Below are 25624 nucleotides of genomic sequence, written 5' to 3' on the forward strand. Positions count from 1 at the left end.
TGCGAAACAAAAATCTACGTGACCTACTACTATCCTACTCAGTTTATACTTCCTGCTTATCTTGATACTTACTTACTTACTTGATACTTGTAGGTATCCCATTAGTAGCACGGGTGTGCCATGGTCGTCAAAATTTTGGCCTATTCTTGATTTAAAAACTCTTCTACTGAGTAGTAAGGCCTAGTTGTTAAATATTCTTTAAGCTTGGATTTAAACTTCTCCGCATCTTCAATTTCCCTTATGCCTGCTGGAATTTTATTGTAAATTCCTATGCATGTAGGTCTTGGTTTATATCTCACTAAACTGGATGAAACTTGTGGTACATGTAACAGACTCGTTGAATAGTTATGGATTTGTTGATTTTTCGGAAAATGTTCTGGCTTCCTTTACTGTCACTGCAGACTCAAGAATGAACAGAGCAGACAGTGTGAGTATTTTCTTGTGTTCGTAAAACCATTGACTATGAATCCGTAAAACTCGCCCACCCACGAGTCAAATGCCCGCCCTTCTGTTTTACTGAAGTTGGCTTAGTTTTTACAAATTTTGGTTGTTTTGTGCCTAATCAATCAGTTCAGTGGTTCGGACCAAAACTGGAAACTCCACTCTCGAAAATACTTGAGTGTTTGCCAATAACAGATCATCCACCTACCGGACATCCTTTCAACGGCGTTGTCCACTAGTTGACCACAACACGTGTGTTCTCGATCCCTCGCATTAGTATGTGTGAAAATGTATGTGACTTTTGCAATTACAAACAAAATTCATAGCTTGTTCACTGTTTACAATTTATTAATTCGGTAGATTCGTGATTTCTCATATTTGTTTATTTGTTGCCGATTGTTGTTGGGCATTTTTTGTATCGAACCAAATAAAACGAGTTATTTCTTGTTCTCTGTAAATAATTTTGAATTTTTATTTGTCAAACGGTTTATTAATTTGAAGTGTTTCTCCAACTTCAAGAAGAAAATAGTGTTTGTAAATAATACAGTATTTTATTAGCAAAATGTATATGTTTATTTTTAAATTTTATATTTTAATACAATGTAGTACTTAATTACCTAATGTTTTTATCAACATTTTTTAAACCTTTTGAGTGTATGTTTCCAATGGTTAGCCGACTCAGTAACGCCTTCAAAAAATTGCTAGGCCAAGTTCCTGGCTCGTAATCTCGTAACTCGGCTTCAGTACATTAATGATTGAGTGTTTTAGCTGAAGAAGTTTGTACAAGTGATAAACCTGTACAGCTGATGTCACCCTAGAGTTAAGAAGAATTACATAATACTAGTAGTATACAATATCCATGGTTGCATACAAAATATCCGTGGCATTCTCATTCAGTAAACAATTGAATAGTTTATTTTAGGATAAGTTATTTTCAGAATAATCACCGTGTGAGTATTCAATAAGCCGTTGGGAACTACGCCCCGCGAACTTTCAAATAGTTGCGGATGTATTTTTGGGAACATCAAAGGGAAATGTAGACTGGAATGCGGACCAGCATTCCTACTACGCGACAATGTTGTCGGTTCTAACCTGGGGCTCTACGCAAATGACGGAGATACTGGTGTGGAAGCTGAGCTTGTGAGGAAATAAAGATGCAAAATGATATGTGTAGTACCACAGTATAGAGGAGGCAATGGCCACAGACAATAATGATTTGGATATTTAATAATTTGGACACGGATATTTTGAAATTACAAGCTTCGAAGAATTAAAGCAAACATGTTAATTCAAAATGTAAACAATTGATCTTAATTTGCTCTATCTAAATGCTTTTCTTACCTACTCGGGATTTACCGAGTCAATGAAAATACCTTTTACAATATAACAATATAGGGCCTACTATTTATGTATCTGAAGGACAAATAAGTAAACTTCTGTTATAATCGAAAGGGGTTTTACTATGGTATTAGAATAAAATGGGGAATGTGCTTGTGGCCTAGGCTATGCTGACTTGAATAAAGTTAATCCAAAGAATTATTTGTCGAAATTAGGTTTGTTTACAAATAACGACAATGAGAAAATGTTTAGAAGAGAAAGCTCTTATCTTATAGTCAGAAACTAAACTTTGTCATTAGAAGAGACAAATTCAATCAACATTCTTCGTCGTTTTTATTACAGAATTTTGCCTTCTGAGCAACATTTATGCACAAGACATGTCTGATACGCATCGTTATATCCTACGTTTATTGGAACGAGTTCGCGAACCAGCATGATCGGACTGGGTACGGGGGTTTTATGATGAGACATTTGTTTTGTCTTTATAATTTTTGGTCTTCTAAACAGATAGACAAAAATTGGGAAGAGTTTTGTATGATAGTGACGGAGAACATTTGAAATTGCCAGGTTATTTGTTTAGAATAAGTAAACTGCTGTAGTTTGCTTGTTTATACTTACTTACTTGTACTTGTAATACTTGTAGTTTCCGTCCGTAGTCCAGGGCAGGAATTGGACAGGTCAATAGGTTAAGGTATAATAATAATAAAAAATAACTTATAATAAGAAAATGTATTATAAGTTATGGATATATTTTGATATAACTTCCATTATATTCATTTTATTCTAAGCTATTACTATTTTGCTAAAAACGCACTTCATTGCCTTCCCTGTAGCCACCAAAAGTTATTTAAATAGGGAATAAATCCTTTTAAATTTCAGGAAATATTTGATTAAAAATCGAATCAGGCAAATGGAGTTTAGCAATATGGACAAATTTGGTCCAGCAGGGGGTATTGCAACTGTTCATATGCCACTTGAAAGCTGGCTTGTGGCGCCACAATGTTAGCAGAATCACATTACATTATATGGCTATCTACAAACTTTGACCGGTGACGGAGACTTATATGAATGAAGCCTCCGCTGTAGTGGCCTATGACCTTGACCTTACCTGATAACAGAGTCCGCGGAGGTGTCCGTCCTCAATATGTGACCTTGTATTGATAAAGCTCTGATGAATGATTCTCAAACTGTTGAATGGAACTGTTTAAACGCCACATTAGTTTTAAATAACCAAGCTGTTTCTGCATGTTTATTTGGGCACACTGAAGTGCGCCCATCCCCAGGTCATTAGTAGGGGTTACCCCATCCCTCTCGAACAAGTACGCCATCTCCAGTCAGGCAAACGAAATATGCTTACTGGGTTCTTTTGATTAGGTATTAAAGAATATTGTCATTTAAAGTTATAGACCTATTGAGTATTTATTTTATGTAATGATTAATGATTATCTTTATAAACGTTTGTACCCTACTATGCGAGAGTCGTGTGGTTGTATATATTTCATGTACGCCTATCTCTTGTTTTTATTTGATTTAGAATTACTTGTACAGTATATAGATATTTAATGTTTTGAGTATTATATTGATATTGTAACATTAAATACTCAAATTAAATACTGCAGGATCTAAGGATTAAGGAATATGTCGGCCTTAGTCACAAACAAGACTATAAGATCGTGCCACTCATCCTACACTCATCTCCATTCATAATTGGCTTAAAATACCTGGTCCATTTCAATGAAAAGTGTAAAAAGTATTAACTCAATAAATGATAATTTATTAACTGAGAATTACCGATCAAAAAGAAACATTGTTGAACATAAAAAGATTGAAATTTGAATGAATGTTTATTGTCTACTAGCTGGCCCGACAGACGCCGTCCTGTCCTAATGTGGTTTTATGTCAAATGCTCGTTCATTTTCAAGATTAGCTCGTTCGCATGGCTCAATCACGTCCTGGTATTATGTTATTCTAGTACCTAGGAATATCCCTGTAAATTTTCATGCCAATTGGTTCAGTAGTTTTCTAGTTATAAACGCTGTAACTAACACAACTTTCTTTTATATATTAAGATAGTTAGTAGGCATTTGCTTTGCCTTCTAAATTAAATCATAAAAATTCTTCTGGCTATATACTATATGAAATAAAAAATAGCAATTAATTTGTTTTGTTGCGGTTTTCAGTTATTCTCATGCAAGTAGTCGTTCCTGGAGTTTTTCTTAATTGTCTTAAAGTTTCTTAAAAATGTACATCTTTAGTAGTCATACTCTGAAAAGTCATGTGGATTTCTTTTATAGACACATCTACGTAACATTTATCAGTGAAAACTGCTCAAAACAAAACTTATTGGTCTCGCACTAGATGAAAAGAATTTTGATCATTCTTTCAACCAATCCAACATTTTTATTTTCTTGACGTAATGTTATTTAATATTAATATTTAATAATTATTAATAACTATTTAATAATTATTTAATATTAATTTAATATTTATTAATGTTTAATATTGATTTAATATTAGTATAGGCCTATATTATATACTCAGGATTGGTAGAACATAGAAATGTTTTGAAAAAAGTTCTTTCGTAGCAAATTCATTGGTATACCTATTATTTTTGCTGGACAAATGTTATGTAGTCTTAAAATTTATGGGATTTTAGTATCTCTTTTTCTCTGGTTGGAGCATTTACCCTTTACAGCTCTGCCCCCCCCCACGCCCCCCCCCCCTCCACTGTAAAATGGTCAAACTCCTCTCATGAATCCCAACATCTTTTGTCCAAACTGCTCAAAATTAAACAAACCAAATAATGTACTAATAATTAACTTGACTTTTATTTTATCACATTTACTGTTTGTATACTCTGAGGAATATATGGTCATTAGTTTATTATCAGTATCATGTCAGTATATGACTATTGTTGTTTCAGAAATCTGGCCATAGGCATAGGACTGCAGAACTTTCCTGAAGGTCTGGCTGTCAGTCTGCCTCTGAAGACAGCTGGCTTCTCAACCTTCCGCAGCTTCTGGTGAGTTGATATAAATACGATTGTCTGCGTAGCCAAGTGTTTACAGTGCTTTTTGCAAATCTGAAGACTACTGGTTTGATTACAAGTGGTATCAATTCTGGATACATTTGTCATTGGGCCATAAAGTAACGGGCCGTGCTATCCAACAAAGATTGACGTTAGATACTATCAAGACAAAAAATACCAACGGTATACATTCCCTATTTAGGTCTCTTGGGAAAACACAGTGCTGCAAACCCAACGTCACAAAGTTCATTATAGCCTAAACAGTGGTGGTTTAAAATTACAAACTTCAACTTATTGTTTTGCAAAGCTGCCGTTCCTTGTAATTTTAAACTGTCGCTATTTTGCCTGGTGAACCTTTTCAGGTCAGGTTTGCGGTCATTTGTTCTCTTGATTTTGCATTATCTGTAATTGTTCAACAAATCAAAAATGCAGCACCCCGAATTTAGTTGTTTAGTAATTAAACATAAAAAAAAGCATACGCATCTACTCCACACATTTCAAAAATGTGCTAGTTACTGAAAAGTCTGCTTTAAATGACCAAGTTCAATCAAAATTTACAAGATATGTATATTATCATTGACTATATAACAGTAGTGTTATATAGTCAATGATATTATACATCTAAAACGTTACGGGAAGGGAGTAAAAATATTGACTATATAACACGAATGTTATATAGTCAATGGTAAAAATATGTCTAATAACACTCAAAATATATATTTTTACATACCATCTTTACCAAGTTTGACACAAGTAAACTTCTCATCCCATAGTAAAGTTTGGAGCTTGTGTTTCATGTCTAGTTCATGTTGGTGACACTGATCGCTAGTGTTGACAAAACTTTGTTCCTACTGTATTATTTTTTTGTTAATTTAATGATTTGTGCTTTACTGTTGTATAACTAGGGACGAATTATTGCTTATGATTATATTGTTTTATTTGATAAAACGAGGTTTTAAAGAACTAAAGTAACAAGAAACAAATTGTAAACAAAAACATGATTCCATTGTCACCCTACAGAACTAACAATAAAACTGTCTTCAGCTGATCCATAAAGACTAGAGAACCCGTGGGGCTCAATGAGCCGCATAGTATGAAACATAACGCCGAGGAAAATGTATGCTTAAATTCGAGTAATTCTAATTACATCTTAGAATTGTTTAAACACTTGTTAGAAACTATTATTTTAAACATCCATATTTGGGTTGTCAATGCTCACCTACATTATTTATGCTCTCAGTTTTAACTGATAACTTCTAATGAATGCTAAACGATCTGCTAAAATTCGAGTTAACATGTTGCAACAAAGTTTTTCTAGCATTGAGAATTAAAGAAAACTGTGTAACCTTACTGATAACCTGTGTTAAGTCATTTAAGCTGGATCATTTTATTTCTTTGATTTGAGACATCCCCCTAATCAAACAAATTTTCTCCGCAGAGAATCCTGAAAAGTGGGGTGATGAGACGTAGGAATTGGCTAACTCAGGAACTCGCTAATTCGGTCGTGTGTCGGAACTGGCTAACTCTGGAACTGGCTAACCGTCTCAGTCAGGAATTCGCTAACTCCGGAACCCGCTAACTCGATTTTGTCTCGCGGCGGAATTCGCTAACTCTGGAAGTCGCTAACCCGGCCGCGCCCACCGCACGGAGCATTGCCAACCTTGTACAATGAAATAATCGTACACTGCCCGGTATTTCAAAATGTCAGTGTCAATGAAGATACAGTAAATGTTATTGTTTTTTGTTATCAATTCCACTTTTAACAGATAACTAGCCCAAAGTAATTCAAAGACAATAACAAAATCATGAAATTTTTTTTATTTAACTGTACAATGGCCAATTACATGTTTATAGTTTCGATCTGCAACTGAAAATATTCAGTTTGCAACTGAAAACATTCAGTTTGCAGCTGAAAACATTCAGTTTTAATACAAATGCCATCAGTATAAAAGAAAATAATAGAATATGAAAAATATTGAAAATTCTGTTTCATTGGTACTAAATAATTAAACCTCTACGAAATTAAGCTAAAATACACACAAGTTCTCAAACACGGAAAACAAATTTAATCTAATGTCGTAATAAACAAAAACCATTATTTAATACAGTCATCAACCATCGTAACTTTCATAACTAATTCATAGATTTAAAATTAATTGTTCGTCGTTGAATCTTCCAAATTACGTGTAAAAATATGACATAGACTAAGTTTCATATACATTTTTTTAGAATAGCTGTAGGCCTACTAGTAAATAGTTGCCTAATTCTAAAATGTGTTGAATTTTTAGTAATAATGTTACATGTTTTAAAACAGTTTTTAGATTGTACACCTAAGCACCACTGGTAAATAATAGAAGATATAATATTCATATAATAAAAAGTGACAGGGTTATTTTAATTCACGATTCTTAATCAACGACTTGACGGATTTTCCTGACTTGAGTGTGGGGTTTCATTATATTGCTTTTACAATCGAAATAAACTCTACCAAACCATTGCTCGGTTCCCCGTTCCCCGGTACTAAGCTACTCAATAGACAATAGCTTTGTTTTTGAATAAGATCAGGTAATTTTAGCTATGGCCACCATTCATAAAAATGGTAACAAACAAGAACGCCTGGGTCCATTTAGAACCGTAAACACTCAAGACTTTTAAAAAGTAGGCCTACTGAAAAACGTAAGATTAATATTAATTAAACAAAATTAAGAGGATGACCCAGGTTCTACACTAATAGCCTACGATAACAGCAATTTACAAGTTGTATTTATGCATAGACTAATTTTTAATGCAATACATTAGGCCTACCACTTTGTAATGTATTGATCAATATTTATTTGAATTCAATAGCTCTATTTAAAAATACATTACCACTACAATGTATTTCTGTAATGACGTTTAACGTATAAATTTGATCATGATTTATGATTCAAGATTACAAGCTCAGTATATAAAATACAAACTTAATAATTTTATTAGCAGAAATTCACAAAATGGTATTTATGTGAATAAGAGAAACAAATGGCGGACTACGAAAATAGATATTTCATAACATGTAAAAGATCCAAATTAAATATAGGCCTACAGTATTATCTTTTTTGCATCCCAATAAACTACTATTTAAGTAAGAAAACCACATATAAAACATACTACCTTATATTAGTACATTTCTCATCCTTATGGATCAGCTGAAGACAGTTGTATTGTTAGTTCTGTCCGGTGCACTGTCTTTAGAGGTCGTGTTTTGTTTACAATTGTTTCTTGTTTTCAGCCATTTAAAACCTCGTTTAACCAAATAAAACGTCTTAATCACAACTAATTACACGTCCCCTAGTTATATAACTAAACAGTAAAGAACAAATTATGAAGTTAACTATACAAAAATAGAAACACTATTTCGTCGATACTAGCGATCAGTGTCACCGGACATGAACTAGTCACGAGAAACTAGCTTCAAAGTTTACAATGGTATGTGAAGTTTACATGTGTTTGTTAGTCTATGGTAAGACTATAATGCATTTTCCATCCTAATAATCATAAGAATAATAGTAAACAATACTTCTAAATATATTTATTTTATCGACAACGTTGCTCTTACTCCTAATTATTCGTAGGATACGACATTATGGTATCGATACGATATAGGTACTACACTTTCGGCAACACTGATCAAAAATCTTCGTGCTTGGCTCCCATTGGACGGCCCGCGAGGCTTCTGATTGGGAGTTAGCGAGTTCCGCCGAGGGACCGAGTTAGCGACAGTGTTGCCAATTGCGGGGAAAATCCTCGTTTTTCGAGGATTTCCAGACCCTGCGAGGATTTATGCGAGGATTCAGATTTTGCGAGTATTTTCGAGGATTTTCAGGTAAAGCAACTAGGATTTTTCTGATAATCGAGTATTCTCAGTGCCTGGGTCTCTTTAAAAATATATTGAAAATCCCTCTGAATCTAATCATTGAAAGAACAGTTTCCGCAACTGAAAAAAGTCAATCAATCAATAAATCAACCAATCAAGATCTAAGAACAAGTAGATGAAGAAGAAGACGATGAAATGAGGGTGAACTTAGAACTAACTGCCGAACTGGAAACTGGACTGAGGTGAAGTGAAGTGAAGTAATTCTATGCTCAGCTCCAGCTGTCGCTGTCAGCTCAGCTCAGCTGAGCTGCGTGCTATAAGGCTGTAATCATGAAGCGAATGTGAATTCGAATTGAACTATTGTTATGAGGATATGACTGGGACCGATGTGTGTTTAACAACAAACTACCCTACCTTTTTTTTAGCTTTTTCACTTGTACAGAAACTTGTCGTTTGTTGGTTGCCTTCAGTTCAAATTTTCTTTCAATTAGGCCTACGTAGTGAAATTATTAAAACCTAACAAATTATGATTTATTACTCAGCTGTTCATTATGATTGGGCTTTAAATCAATTATCCTGTCTGATGAAATAGCTTTGTCATCAGTAACAAAGTTACACATATCATCTCACACCATTCTACACTCATCTTATACTCGAATTTGAGTAAAAATACGTACCTAGGTGGCGTCCCCATCTGAATGATTTATTATTTAATTTTTAAAGCTAATAACTAATATATTATTATTAATGAAGGTTATAAGTATGATATAATTTATAAAGTATTTTTTTCAGGTACCGTATAAACACAGGTTTTTTTCTTATTTAGGTGGCCGTGATTTAATATAACCTTGAGTAAATTATTATACCCTAAAATAAAAAAAAAATTTGTTTATAATTTGTTTAAGAATTTCGACGTTGACATAAGCACACCCACAAATTAACCAAGACGAACTACAAGTACTTATTCAGATTTGACAAAGAGTCAGGGTTCAGGGATAGAAAACCTACTTTTACTTTTACCATTTTTTTTTCTTCTCCACAATCCAGGGATCGGGGAATCGTCAAACTTCTTCCTGATCAAACTTCAGGGGAATGATGGGTTTGTAGGCCTATTCACGTCTCAGGTGTTGGAAAGTGTGCTCCATAATAAATTCGAAGACTGTGTAGTATGGCCTATCTGTTAAGTATTGTTTTAGTTTACTATTGAAGGTGACAGGTTTTTTGATGGTTTTGAGTTGTGGTGGTAGTAAATTGAAGAAGTAAGAGCCAGAATAGTGAGGACATTGATTATAATGCATGCGTTAAATCATAGATACATATAATTCCATTGTGTTGGTTGGTCTATGGCCACACTCATACCACACTCATACTATTTAACAAAACCCATAATTTTTAAAGTACAATAGGTTATGCATGTATGTTTGGTTGTTTGTACCTCTAGTAAAAAAAGAAAACCTGGAAACGTATATTATCATGTAAATATGGGGAAATTTCAAATTATTTTAATCTTTGATGCTAACGAGGATTTTGCGAGTAATTTTAGAATCCTTGCGAGGAAAATCGAGGATTTCCGTCGTTTCGTGCGGGGAAAATCAAAGAGGTTGGTTGGCAACACTGGTTAGCGACTTCCGTACGTGGACGGAATTCGCTAACCCGGCTCTAGAGCGGGTTAGCGGGTTCCGGAGTTAGCCAATTCCGAAACCGAACAAGTTAGTGAGATCCTCTCATCGACCAAATTTGAAGATAGGGCGTTTAACATGGGGTTAGCGAGTTCCAGAGTTAGCGAATTCCGCGGACCCGGGGTGATAACAACCATTTCATGTGCTCCATTTTTTACCCAAAAACTCTGGGTTACCAACTGGACATCCATAATCCGCTTTGAATAGGCTGAGGCAGCAACACCATTGAAAGTTGTATAACGTATTTTAACGTGTTGTTTGTCAGTCACACTATATGCCCCGCATCTTCACCTTTGTACTGTACCGACCGGCTCACCCCTTGCTTTGCTGGATACGTTCCGCGCACAGATCTGTAGTCTATGTGGACGGGCAAATGCAAGGTTAAAAGAGGCCGCCAACCTCTTTTTTTTAAAAAAAAGCTCTACTAAAGCGAAACACAATAATAATTTAGGAACTTAACTAAATGATGTATGTTTTATTATGTTTGTTTGATTGTTAGGTATGGCCAGCTGAGTGGCATGGTGGAGCCTGTGGCCGGTCTGATAGGAGTCTTGGCCATTTCTCTAGCCCAGCCTCTCCTGCCCTACGCCTTGGCCTTTGCTGCTGGGGCAATGATCTACGTAGTCTTCGATGACATCATTCCAGAAGCTCATTCAAGGTTTGTACTGTAAGACAATGCTATGAAAGTTAAATGATTATTTAACCACATAAATTTCTAAACACATCTCTGACGAATTTTTGATTTTTGAAGAAAAATGATTGTATTGTTGAACTGGTGAAAATACAGCAAAGCATTTAAGGAATACATCTTTGGACAAAACACAATTAAACTGAATTGCAGTAGACTCCCTCTTATCCGGACTCCTCGGGACCGAGGCCAGTCCGGATAACAGGTTTTCCGGTTAAACCAATGTCCCCAAAAACTCGTTAAAACAGACTGTTTACTGTGATATTCGACTTAAATTTAGGAGAGCATTGTATTTAGACACGTGATCACTGGTCTCAAATCTTTCCCACTAGAACAGTCGTTTCAGTACTGCCCACTTCCTGCCGATCTAGTCAAGTTAAACCAATGTGCTGATCAAAATTGTCCGGTTAAAGAGATGTCATTTCCGCCGAGTGTAGTCCTTCTATAGGAGTCTTTCTACATCCAAAACATTTTGTGGATATTAAAAGAATAAATCATTTAGTATAATAAAGCCTTGTTGTACGTTTAATGGTCGCAGAGAGAATTCAACAAAACCATTAATTTAAAAATTTTTGTTATTCTCATTGAGAAAAAGTAAACTGTTTTGGTTTGCTTACTTATGGATTTACAGTATTAATCATATTTGGCAAATTTCTTTCTTTCATACTAAACTTTCTCATTCTCTAAAAAATATACTGTACTACCATCCCTGTAGCAGCAAATCTAAGGCCGAGGCCAGACGAGGTGTATCATCCGTGTGTTCAGACAACACATTGAATCAAATGGGAGTGGCTACACGAGGGGAAGTTAAGCCATGATGGAGGGGATGACACACACAGTCTTATGAGAGAGAATACATGATACAGATCGACTACGTGATTGGAGCTATTCTTCTGTAAAGGCCGCTACACACACTAGTACACCCGGTCGCTTATCAACCAGCGATCTGGTTGACGAGTGACTAAGTTGATGGTTGAACGTTTTATTGCTGGGGGCCACAGAATAGGATATCAAACACTTTCAATCAAGAAGGAAATCAATTAAAATGTGGTGGGGATAGACATTGTGTTTGGTTCTGGTTCGAGCTTAGTTGCACTTAAGCCTACCTAAGTGTGTACCTAAGTGGCAACACCATGCCCGCTGACGAAGAGGAAATAGCTGCCGAAGTTATGATTATGTTTAATTTTGGGAAGCAGAGAAGAAGAAAGGAATTGTTTAGAAGATTTTGAGTTAAAGGTTGGCTTCAACGTAGAAATAGTTACAACCACATAACACTCCTACGAGCTAGTGAGCTAGGGGTGTGATTAACGTAGGAGTGTTATGTGGTTGTAACTATTTCTACGTTGAAGCCAACCTTTAACTCAAAATCTTCTAAACAATTCCTTTCCTCTTCTTGAAAAATCCTCAGTATTTTAAGAACTATTTAGAGATGTCAGGTGACAGTTTCCGTCATACTTAGCAACCAGTGACGCCCGTGACACCTCACATTGAAAAAAAAGGACGTCAGATTGAGACTTTAGCATGGTTTTGTTTTGTCAGTTCATTTTTAGTAGTATTGCGCATGCCCAAGCCGTCTTTAGTTGATCAACTTAATCAGTGAACCCTACACACCTTAGTTTTTTTGAGAATTCTCATTGCCAGTGGCGGCTCTAGGACCTAGTCTAGGGGGGGGCTCCGGGGGGTTTGGGGGGTGTGGAGCACCCCCCAACAGAAGAGGGGGGTCCGGGAATTACCTCTATTCTAATATCCATTTTTAAATTTTTAAAGCCGTTTGGTGACTTTCTGAAGCAATTTTAACGCCTAAAACTGTGTCCAATAATAGTCCAAAAACTCCCATTTCACCTGTTGTTTGTTATGCATGAGCAAATAGACATAAGTAGAGTAAAGTAAAGTATATTTTTTAAATAGTTTTTACCAATTTATTTAATAGATCAGATTTATTATCCTAATATAACTAGGCCTATATTAAATATGAATAGATATTGCAAAACATAACAATTAATCCTCTATTGTGGTTTCTATTTCATAATTCAACTTTTTAAACCTAGTTTTAATTTGTACTGCTCAATTTCGGAATTTTGGGGGAGGGGTTTGACCCTCTAACCCCCCTCCCTGCCTACGGCCTTGTAAAACGGGACTACACTGTATTGAAAATATAACTAACAATTGATAATTTAATAGTAAAAAATCCACGGCAATAATGAGTAGATAACCAAACGGCAAGGCCTGACATTGATTGAATTGTATAATTTAAACACCCACGGCAATAACGAATAGAAAACCAAACCATGAGGGTAAGGCTTGACTAATTGTATTTTATATTAAAACATCCACGGCAATATGAGTAGAAAACCATACCATGAGGATAAGGCCTAACTTTAATTGTACTGTTTGAATGTGAAATCCATCCTCCTTTCTTTCTGCCCGGCGAAGTGATCTATTACTTTTTCGTTGAAGTTTAAAGTTGACAACAGCTTTTTTTCGATAGAACACATAGCAAGCGCACTTAGTCTGTCTTGTTTCATGGTACTCCTGGTAAACGTTTTAATTCGTTTCAAAGTAGAGAAACAACGTTCACTTTCCGAAGTAGTCATAGGTATTGTGCTTATGATTTTTAAAAGTTTGATTGACTCTGGAAGCACATCTTTGAGGTTGTTGTCATAGACAAAGTTGAGTAGTCTTAATGACCCTGTGGCCGTTGAAAAATCATCCCTATTGTAAATAACATTTAACTCCTGTTTCAATTCAGTTTTATTTAGGCTAAATAGTTCCGCAGCAGCGTGTAACTCTTTTTCGGGAAACTTGGTTTTAAACTCCCCAAACAAACTTGGCTGAAACAGTTTTGCCGCGGACAAATGATTTACAAACGTAAAACGGTCATCAATTCCCGACGTAATTATGTCACACACTTCCTTTGCGACGACGCGTTTTTGATCGTCGTGTCTTCTCCGCTTTTTGCTCGATTCGGGTTCACTATCTCTCGGTTGATCTAACATGGTCGAGTTTCTTACGCGATCTACCACAGTTTTGAAATCGCCGACAAACTTAAACGCCTTGACGCAATCAATTGTTGTTTGCTGCAGTTGGTTGTACAGAATGTCACTGTGGGGCAGTATTTGATTGAAAAAGTCCAGCCAGAAAATAAAGTCTTCGTCTTTTAGAATACTTCTTAGGCCAACAGCTTTATTTATTGTGGCATAGTCATTGGTGTCATCGTCGAGTATGTAACTTAAACATTCCTCCAACTCTCTTTGATAATTAAAAATTGTGCTTACAATTCTGGATTTAAAATTCCACCGAGTACCTGAGCTTTTTGGAATACGACGTTTTACTATCTCATCGAGAACTGCAGTTCTCTTTGTTGACTGGGAAAAGAATGATGAAAACCCCTCGATATTACTGAAGAATATCTTAACCTGCTTATTTTGTGTAGCACTGCGTTCAATGATTAAGTTTAATTGATGTGCGTAACAGTGGACAAAATTTGCATTCTTATATTTAGATTTTACACGCGCTTGTACTCCCGTGTGTTGGCCACTCATTACGGAAGCCCCATCGTAGCTCTGGGCAATGACTTTATCAGGAGTTTTGTCGAGGTTTAATTGCTCTAATACTTCAAAAATTGTTTCGCTAACTGATTCTGCATCATGGCCTTTTGGTCTAATAAAAGTGATAAATCGCTCGTGAATCGTGCCATTCAGCTCGTACCTAATAACAAATACTAGTTGGGATAAAGTGGCACAGTCAGTTGTTTCGTCGGCTTCAATAGCAACATAGTCGGTTTGTGTCAATTCGTCACGAATCATTTGCAGACAAACGTAATATATTGAGTCCAATAACTCGTTCTGTATGGTTTTAGACAGACCCAAAAACACTCGGTTATTTGTTTGATTTATGTGCTGTTGCAATGTTACATCCAGCTCCGCCATAAGGTTAACCAAACCACGAAATATGCCAGGATTTTTTGAATTTTCGCGTTCATCATGTCCTCGTAATGCTAATTCAAACGCTCCACAAAATTTAATTGCATCAATTAGCTTACTTAGAATGTATCGATTTTTCGAAACATCTTCATTTTGTTTTTGTATTCTTAACCTATATGCATTGTCCAATTGGCATCTAATATCAACTTTAGGATTTGTCTAGGATTTTTCCACAATTGTGATCATGTATTTTCTGACCGTAAGAGACGTTCAATATTTTCCCATGATTGGGGAGGATGTGGAAGAATGTTTCCATGAACTCGAAAAACGATGATGTCGGATTAGCAGTGTTCAACTGTAAACAATTTATTCATTATAAAAAACCCTGAAAAAACACCTACTAATCTTAACATGTTTCATCATTTATATAAACTAAATAAAGAAACAGGCCTATTTGTCCTGTTAAATGGTTAATTAGAATTATGGAAACAAATTATATAATGTTACTTCTACTCTAATTTACAATTAATTAGCCTAACAATAATTGTCTGTAGGGATAAAAACTTAATTAAATTCATACAAAACAGCAGGTGTGAATTTGATATGGTAATTAAAATTGTTAGTGTCAGTGAGCCTAACAGGCAATTAATTGTATATGATTACACTATGGGATGGACTTCAGATAATGTTGATTTGAGTTTTACATGCAAACATTGAGTGTTGTACAAGACTTGGATCCTAATGATTTGTCTGACGCACGCACACAATGGAAAAGTGCTACGTATTGAGGATTGAGTAGGCTTAACAAATTTCTGTGGACGATTCTATTACCATATTCTTTGTGCTAAGACCTAGGTCTAGAATTGCTCTATTGTTTTTAATTAGTGACCCTAAAAGCCAATAACATAATGAGTTGAAATTTTTTTACTCGCTGTAGGCCTACAAAAGAACTCTTGTGAAATTCCGATCGTTCATGAAAATTAAAAGTTTTTGAATATATTAGTGATCAAATTCATTCTGGACCAAGGGAGGACTAGTAGGGTTTTCAAATCAAGATTCAAGGCTTTTCAAACACATTTTTGAATTTTAAAATTAATTGTTCACAATTAAATGAGCATTAAAAAAAAATTAAATTAAATTTACAACCGATAATTTTTACCGTACTATCATTTACCAAGCTATTAAAAGTGCTGAATCATAGTCTTCTCTAGTAAATATGAAATTACTGTACCTTTAATAATTCTATAATCTTCTGTGCTAGAGGAGGCTATGGTTTGAATCTTTGTTCTATAATGGAAGTTTTTAAGTAGGACTGATAAAAACACAGGATGACAAAACGCCAAATATTATCGATGTACTCTACTAAGTTTCCTTTATTGAACATTTAAACTATAAAAATTGTTACTGACAATGAGTTTACAAAGAGTGTAAAGCAGAAAGCTAAAATTACAGTAGTTTTTAGGGAGAATTGTATTTGCCATTTAAAGTTCAACCAAATCAGGGTTAAAGTTAGTTGTCCTGATCCTTAGAATTGTTTTCAGTTCAAAGGTTCACTTAGTTTGGAAGATCTGTATTAAGATAGCTCAATCACTAGGCACATGCTAACACTAATTTTCGCTTATTGGAAAAAAGTGTGAGAGAGGTGATAGGGTATCAGGGTATCCAGTCAACCAGAGCACTGAGAATTGTACTTGAATTCTGTACGGACCAAGGACTACAATGATCACAAATAGCCAATAAGTCTAAATCCATTGACACGTTCCATTGGTTCTCTTTTAATATCATAAGTAAATCACGATCACTGGAGACCATCACAGAAATTTTACTAATACCGCAAGAGATGTTCACAGCACAGTGCAGTCGCGATCGCGGTAGACAATTGTAGTAACTCCGAGCTGCAAAATATGCTCACGAGTGTTGCCGTAATCGTGAATGACGATCACGTTATCACTAAGACCGCAATATTTACCTACGGGTATTGCCCAGTTGCCGTGATTGGGAATGACGAATGACGTCACATTATTGCCGAGACCACAACATTTACCTATGGTTATTGCAGCGACTGTGAGTGGCGACCAAGATATCGCCAAGTTGCCGCGATTGTCCGAGACCACAACATTTACTTACAGATATTACGGCGATCCTGTACAGCCAAGATATTCACTGAGACTGAAACTTTTATTTGCGGGTACCGCAACTTTGACGACAATCAATTTATACCAATTATATAAAAATAATAATTTCCCAGTAAGCCTTCATGGGCCGAATGTGGCCCGCGGGCCGTAGGTTGGAGACCCCTGATTTAGGGAATACGCTCTTGCCGATGGTAAAACCTAGACCCAGCATTAATGCATATTTTAGCACATAAAATCAAAGCTTATTATCTGTTATTTTAATTAACAAAGTCTATTACTAGACCTTCCAGCTATTTCCAAAAAATAATATGTGTGGATGCTCTGGAAGGTTCCAGATCAGGATTACATCAGTTGAGTTGGTTGGTAGTAATGTAGATTTTGTTAATTCACAGTCCTGTTTAAATGAAAATAACCTTCATCTCTCACCAATAAAATTGCATTTTCATTTGAACCCAAGTTACTTCTTTCAGTAAGCAAACTCTTCACTTAAAGCAAAACCAGTTGCCTTAAGTTGTTGGACAGTGAAAAGTTTGTAGTGGTGGAATTATATTTCTTTATGTAACAATTTTCTAACCGTTTCACGATTGATTCCGTAGCTCACAAGCGTGATGAGTAGCTAATTGTCATGAAGTTCTATCTACCGCTACCCTCGCCCTCACCCTGGTTTCTGGTGTTGTTACACTGTGCCTCAGACCAGGATGCTTCTTATCTAATATGTTTCTAGTCAGTGGCGAAGCCAGGATTTAGTTTTGGGGGGCCCAAACTAACTGGGAGGGTAAGGATACACTCTTTTTTAGGGGGGGGGGGGCTAGAACTCCCTGGAAATGTCGGTATTTTAAGGTGCTAAAATGTAGTTTATAACACCTCTGAAGGCTCTGAAGTAGAGAATAGTCACGGTGTAATACCATTAGGAGTTCGTTGCCCTTAACTGTTCGGAAATCTTTATAAACAAGTTAACAAAACTACACTCAATTTGTATTGACTGCTTTAGTGACTTGTAGAGGTAGAATAAAGAATATGGCGCCTTAAAGCCAATACTTGCCAGCTTACTGTTGCAAGTCAGTTATGTACTAAAGGTGTGACATCAATGGTGTTTTGCGTTGCAACCAATTTTGAACAAAGAAAATTTGCCGGATACAGCTGATTTCACAAACTTATGTATGTAGAAGTACTCAGAAAGTATGTATGTATATACCTTATGGATTCCGAAACTGCTCGATGGATTGTAATGAAACTTTCAGGCATTATTAAGCATTATTCAAGGATAATTCGTATGAAGTTTGGTGCAGATCCATCCAAACGGCTCTACCCCAGTGGCTCTGGAGTTTCCCATGTTAACCTTATAAGTAATCATATTTAAAATGAATTAGAAGCTTAACAGCTGTTTCAACTTCATAATTTTATTCTGTGATGTTCAATAGCATTAAAAAGTTACAAGGTTTACCAACAGGGTGAGCAGCACTATTAATCGTTTAAATTTATGACAACAGCTAATTTGAACCAAGCAGCAACAAAAAGCTGTGATACGAAATAAAAACTGCCAAAGTAGGATTTTTCCATTTATTTTTTTTATTTAATAAATAATTGTTGATACTGTGCGAATAAGGCGTTTTATTTTTTAAGGGCATAATTCGTTTGAACCATTGATATTACTCATTCCATCATTTTCGTACATCTTGATTCGTTGAGTTGCGATGACTTGCAGTTTCAATTCCAGGTTCAGGTTCATTTCCACTTTTCATTCCACTTTTCAGTTTGGTTTCTACTACAGCTTCACTCCGTTCCGAAATCATAAGTCCGTTTCGGTTCCTTTATTCACTCAGTTCCCTGCCAGAGTTTTTTTGCAGATTCGCTGGTTCTTGAATTTTGTCTTCATTTATATCCACCAATGGCAACCTCATAACTTCTGTCGGGTTGTTGATGTCTGCTGGTGACGTCATCGGAAATTCAATTCTCTAACTTGAATCCAAAATGTCTACTTCCGGCTTAGAACTAACCTCAATGTTGTGTAATTCCATAATTTGATTTTGTCCAACCTTATGCTGTTTTTATAAGAATGTTAATTTTCTTCTCAAGGTTAAGTCTGATTTTATAGAAAGCTGCTACCTTACTTTTCATTCAATCAAGTTTGTCATCGGAGGTTCGTCATGCACGATATGGTCCTTGATCCTTCTAGTACAGGGATTACAGAACCACTTCACATGCTCCTCTATCTTCCTAATTTCATTAAATATCTTCACAGCAAATTAAATATATTTACACATTTAGCGTGATACCACAAAACAAAATAACCATAACAAAGAAGAGTTTTTTCATCGTCCAAACACAATTTAGACACACTGGCACTTGGTCACAACTTCACCTTTTGCCATCATTACAGCCTTCCTCTACACACATTTTTGTACAAAGTGTGTACTCTACGAAGTACGAAGTGTATGATGCAATTTAAGTAATAAATTCAATCGTGCTTAGAACTATCAAGCATTTAAGCATTGAAACTATCCTAAAAGTTTTAAAGAGGAATAGAAAACCCCTAATGTTGCCCTATAGGACACTTTCTTTGAAGACCAGTATGACTGGAAGTGCAACATTTTAAGTGTACAAGCCCGAATAGTTTGCCTACAAAAGAATGGGCTCCTCCTTGTGTACAGTATACATACAGAGAGGTACCAAAGCAACTGAAATCGAGGTGAAGAAGTGTCTCACCTCGCGCCGTGAGAACAGTCAGATTCGCAAATCCGTTCACTGGTCAAGGAGATTGACGATTTCGCCCTACCACGGGTCATGAAAACGAGGCGTTAGGATTCAGAACAACGCCATGTGGGTTGACATCAAACTATGCATGAAACAGTCTCTGCATAGCTGTAGTAGACTCACAGGTTTTCACAAAACTGTCATAGACAGACAATCGACATTTTAAGTCCCACTGATCAGAACCATACACCTTTGGGGGGGCCTCCCGTGTATCACCCTGTAATATCTTAGGCTACTGTTGAATTTTGGGTTACAATTGGACATTTTTAGGTTGAACAGAAAACTTAAAGAATATGAAACTACAGTACAACCCCTGATATCCAACCTCGGTTTATCCGGTCCCTTCCAGGAAGCCAATATCAAAATACTTTTCTCACGTTTTACAGACGTTTCGTTGCAAGCACCAGATTTCGCGACTTAAATGTTCTCACGGTTCATCAGTTTGTTTGCATTTTATAACATGGAACTACTCAGTTGAGCTAGAAGGTCTGACCTCTAACCAGTTAGTTGATTATTTCCAGAGTGACTGTTCCTATAAGGTACTGCTCCAAAATAATGTGGCTAATCAGGCACTGCTCCAATAGGCAATATTCCAGAAAACACTGTTCTAAAACGACTGTTCCTCCAAGGTACTAATCCAAAAGCTTTGCAAGGCATTACTACTAAAAGCAGTATTCCAAAAAGAATATTCCTCTAAAGAACTGGTCCAAAAGATTGTGGCTAGTCAAACAGTCAAAATTGTCAGGATCTGCTCCAAAAGGTGTTGCTCCAAAAAGAATGTGACTGGTCAAATACTGTTCCAAAAGGCACTGCCCTGAAAATAAATGCTCCAAAAGAATGTGCACGGTCAGGCAATGCTTCAAAAATGTCATTCAATGTCGAAAATGGGTTATTCGAGTGAAGTAGTACCTTCCTCAAGCAATCTTCATGTACATCACCTTCCTTGGTAGAGTAGACACATTATTGAGAAATACATAATACGCTCAATCAAGAAGTACGTCTTCTTTACTTTTAATATTGCTAGGAGCAGTGACAGTCTGACCTAGAGGTCTAATCTTGGTATAGAAGCAAAGCCATGGAAACCTTGTGTCGGGGAAAATCTGCAAATAGTTTGGTTTACAGACTTGCTTGATGCCGGTGTGGGTGGATGATCTTGAAACTTTTAAGTCAGTATGCAAACAAATATTCTATTGTTGTCCAACAGGTGGCATGCTTTGGCAATCCGGCAGCCATGAATGATATTTCAAAAAAGCACCTATGAATCCTCCCATAAGATTCTTGAGGATGACCACTAATGTCTCTCCATGATTGCAACAAATGTTCACTGATGTTGAATAATCTCGTTTCCATTGTCTTGACGGGTTTTATACACATCACTAATATTAGCGAATAAACAATGAAAGTAACTTTTGGTAACCTTCGATTCCGCGACACGTAGCTGTGATCGTCACACCATGCTGCCAAAAGGCCTCTACCCTGTTGGCTCCGAATTACCGGTAGTCAAATGTCAAAGTCGGCTATCGGTTTTAGTACATTTCCCAAGAACCGTTGTTCCCGATGACTGCCTTCAGGTTTTGACACATCATAATAGCCAGGAAAAATAACCGGCTCACTACTTTACTGCGCATGAAAGCTATGCAATATAATAGGATCTAAAAAACAAAATGTTAAAGATGGCAATACTTCTCCCCTCTGCTCCATATTTCTCGAGTGGTTGGAGAGACGACAGACTGTTTTCCCAGGCATTCAGAGCGCATACATACTGTATATCGATGCGTGGACTACGGGGTTTGAGACCGCGACGAGACATCGCGTGGACTTCACAGCCGTTAATTAACACTCCACGCGAGCAAACAGCGCTTAAACTCTTAATTAGTATTGAAAATCGGCCGGCGCGCGGCGGGGTCAAAAACACCATACAGCGCGGGCCAATTACGACGCTCTGCATGTATCTGAGACGAGCTCGTTCACCGCGTAGTCAATGTCCTTCAACAATCAACAGCGAACAGCGTTGGACATAGAATAGTTCAAATCAATAAGCAATTCGTTATTTGGTTGTTATAATTGTGATTTGTTTAACTTCCTTGTGAGAAAATGAGCAAAGAAGTCGTTGTTTGTTGGTCGCCAACGCACGATTCGTTTGGAGTGAAACGTTTCGTATTTACACATTTTCTAGGCTTCAAACTGGACTAATTTGTCACTAATTGGGATAATAGTTTATTTTATGGTATGGGAAAGCAAATGGAAAGAGTCCCTCCCCCCACTTACTGCCTTGGGGTAGTCGTTACATAAATTCGGTACCCTTTGTCGTCGAAGGACTCCCATGACACTGGAGGATCTTGCTGCGATTGCATATAATTCAATCAAACACGCAACTCCTCACATTCATCAGTTAATTCCCTTGTGATGTGTTTAACCCGTCAAAATATACGTAGATAGGGAAAAGACAAATAGGCTTTGCAGGTGCGAATTCAATTTCGTTTATACGTAAGATTTTTAAATCCCCCGATTTGCTGGAGATCTGATGTTTGTATATGATCAAATCAAATCCCTACAAAACTTGACGTCTTCAAACTGTTAATACACAGATTAGCAATACTAATTGTGTTTTCTTTATACGATGCGTGTCCAGGTTGAGTTGCAACGTCCAGATCGCAGGACGGCGATGCTATCTCGCCCGTAGGTCGTAACTCCTCGCCGCCAAAGGGCGCCGCCGCCGCGGGTGACCGAGCGCTTCCCAAAACAGCCGCCGGAATGCGGCTGGGGCCCGCGCGGGGTTCAAAATCAACATCTCGCGAGCCGTTCCTCCGTCGGCCGCGTTGGTGTTCTTGTTCAGTTTCTACCATCAGTTTGACTATGTCATTGGATACAGTGAAATAACATTAATTGGCTGTTCATTAACACTGCAAGTTTTAGATTGAAAAATACGAAGTTGGAATGAGCCACCGAAAAATACCTAGTTGTTTTGTCCTACCCTACCGTGAAGGGCAAAAACTTGACGTTGCCAGTTGTCGCGGATTTATGGACGTAGTTGAAAAAGATCGATAAATTGTGATGATTTTGAAGTAAGATTTTGTGGCCTACAACTTCTCTTACACTCATTTTTATTCAGTTTCGTCATAAATATTTCGTTATATTCTTGTTTTTCAACACATAGTAACTCACTGGTATTATAGCGACTGAGCATATGCACCGAATTCCAGCACATGTAGGCTTAATATTAAATATCGCTTTCTGTGTTTAACCTATAATTCTTTGACATTATTTCTAAGTGTATATATACATTTTTTTGCAATAGTAAGTAAGATTTTTGTTTAACTGGAAGTGTGAGCAATAGCTCGGTTCGGTAGTTCATTTTCATTGTACCTCTGTATCGAGTAATCTTCAATGTAATCTTTGCTCAATAGCAACAACGGATGTTTTTCCATTTGGACTGTATTTGGTAATTTGCTAGTATACTGTCGATGGATTGTTATAAACACATGTTACAAGTCTTTTCTTTACTTTTCCCTTGTTATTTTGTTCAACCAACATGGTTACTTGGCAACCCATAAGGCCAATGTAAAAAAATTGATTTTCATTTTTTTACGTTAATTAGATTTTTGTTGGCAGTTTGAACTGCATTAAACATGTTTTTAGGCCAGAAATAAATTATCTACAACATTTGAAGGAAATTTCGAAGCCGTTTTCTTTGTGCCACAAGCATACATACATACTGCACAAGCAAACACTGCTTATAAGTCAAACTGACATCCAATATAAATACAATTCGTCTCAATTTCATTTATTACCAACGTTGTTTACAGTTGTTTTACTCCTCTGGGGTTGCAGAAGAATGATAAATGTTGTCTTAATTACTATGTTATTTAATTTTCTTCCATTTTACTAAACCAGTGTATATTTGCAGTGGCAATGGCAAAGTGGCTACATGGGGAGCTATTGTCGGATTTCTGGTGATGATGAGTCTAGATGTAGCACTGGGGTAGACCTACACATCTACACATCTACAACCTGGACTGTGAACATTCTCCTTTAGGTATCAGTACCTAGCAATTCGCCTTCCGTGTACAGTTGTGTATTCAAGCATTTTAGACCTTTGTTGATTTCGTATATTAACTAATGTTCATTTTTTGTTTTATTTGCTTTTTTTAATCAAGGTATAATGATCTACAATGTTTTAAAATTGTATTTGAGTTATGTTTTCATGAGTTGTAAATTGACGCATTGTATTGTTGTGTGGTAATTATTGTTTATGATTTGATTTAGTTAACCTTAATCTTTTTCAGTTTGTATCAAGTATAAATCCATTTAGGAAATTAGTCAATTATAAAACAGATTTTACACATTTGCATATAAAAAACATTATTTATTTTTATTTCTGTTTATTTTAAAATTATTATCAGTTAATGTAGTCTATTTATTTTTAAATTGTTAGTTCAGGTGGTAAAATAAATTACAGCTCAGATTATTAACTACAATCTGCTGAGATAAGTTTAGACACTTAAACATCATTTTGATAATTCATTATTAAGTTATCAATGTAGTAATTTTTCCAAATTTTCCACAAAGCTATAACAGTCATTATAAAGTCCTTAAATAAAAGTCAATTATATAATAATTAAAATTAATGTGTTAGACCAGTTTTATAATTTTTAGGTCTGTGTACATTGATGATAGTTATTCATAGTGCTTCAGATTATCATTTTTTGCTTGAAATTAAATTGATTTTGTTTTGTCCAAAGATGTATAAGAAATTTTAGATTCATTGTTATTTCAATAAGTTCAATTTGAATAATAGTGAATTTTGTTAAAGTTCCTAGTAGGTACAGGCAGATGTATCCTCTATTTATTTTAACTAATTTATTGTGTTTTATCTTAGACACATAAAATGTCCTTTTATGATATTTCTTTTTCTTTTGTGTTTTATCACATTTACTAGTCCTCATAATATTGATGTATACCAAACTACTTAATAGAGTTTATTTTATCATAATTTTTAGTTAGTTTAACTTCTTAATTGTATAAGGCTGAAAAGTCCTTAATAAAGGACTTAACCCATGGGGTTTTTTGTATTTCTTGTTATGTGAATTGACCTGTATTTATTTCCATACAAATATTTTAACATAGGAAATACATTTTTATCCACTTTCAGAACAGGTCTTTTCAGAATGAGACAGAAACCACTGGCTAAAATCTTTTAGGCAATAAAGCATAATAGACTGTATTTAATAGTTTTCCCGGGTTTGGTAAAGTGTTAAACTTAATTTTATGGTTATTCCTCCTCAATTCTGTGATTTCAGTTTATTTTGTGATATTTTCTGGTAGTTTTTAATCTATTAGAATGAATGGAACATAACCAACAGGTAATTAACATAAAATGCTGCATTTTTCCTTAAACTCTGCAATCCATGCATTATTAGCATTAATCAAGAAGAATATCTTAACAGCGGAAATAACATATTCAATCAATGTGCTTGTTTCAGTCAAATATCACTTGTTTCGACCAAAGGCCTTAATGTAGTTATAGATCAAATAGAGGTGCCCCGTAAGTAAACAGCCAAACTCCGGGAAATGTTTCCATCGGTTAAAATAAAAATAATATCCAGAATCAAAAGTTTTTTCCAAAATCGCTTCGTTAACCAGATATCCACTATTTTGTATTTTTCACATAAACATTTTTATCATTTAATTGTGTCAACCGATCTCAATGAATCTTGGTTTCTATGTTAAGGTAGAAGAGATCCATCTTAGAAAAACAGTAATTTTCATCAAATTCAAAATGGCG

At 35.8% G+C, this 25624-nt stretch overlaps 1 protein-coding gene across 1 annotated transcript in view; it reads left to right on the top strand.

The window, feature by feature from the left end:
* Positions 1–24125, top strand: part of LOC129003102 (zinc transporter ZIP11-like) — a 74376-nt gene extending 50251 nt beyond the window's left edge. Inside the window, exons 5-7 of the mRNA XM_054431339.1 lie at positions 4703–4801; positions 10839–10997; positions 23747–24125. Of these exons, the coding sequence (XP_054287314.1) occupies positions 4703–4801; positions 10839–10997; positions 23747–23825 (337 nt within the window). The 3' untranslated portion in view covers positions 23826–24125. The remainder of the gene's footprint in view (positions 1–4702; positions 4802–10838; positions 10998–23746) is intronic.
* Positions 24126–25624: the final 1499 nt, after the last annotated feature.

Source organism: Macrosteles quadrilineatus, unplaced genomic scaffold, assembly GCF_028750875.1.
Source record: "Macrosteles quadrilineatus isolate MER2022 unplaced genomic scaffold, UCM_ALF_1.0 Scaffold_9__3_contigs__length_116548681, whole genome shotgun sequence".
Classification (NCBI taxonomy): Eukaryota; Metazoa; Arthropoda; class Insecta; order Hemiptera; family Cicadellidae; genus Macrosteles; species Macrosteles quadrilineatus.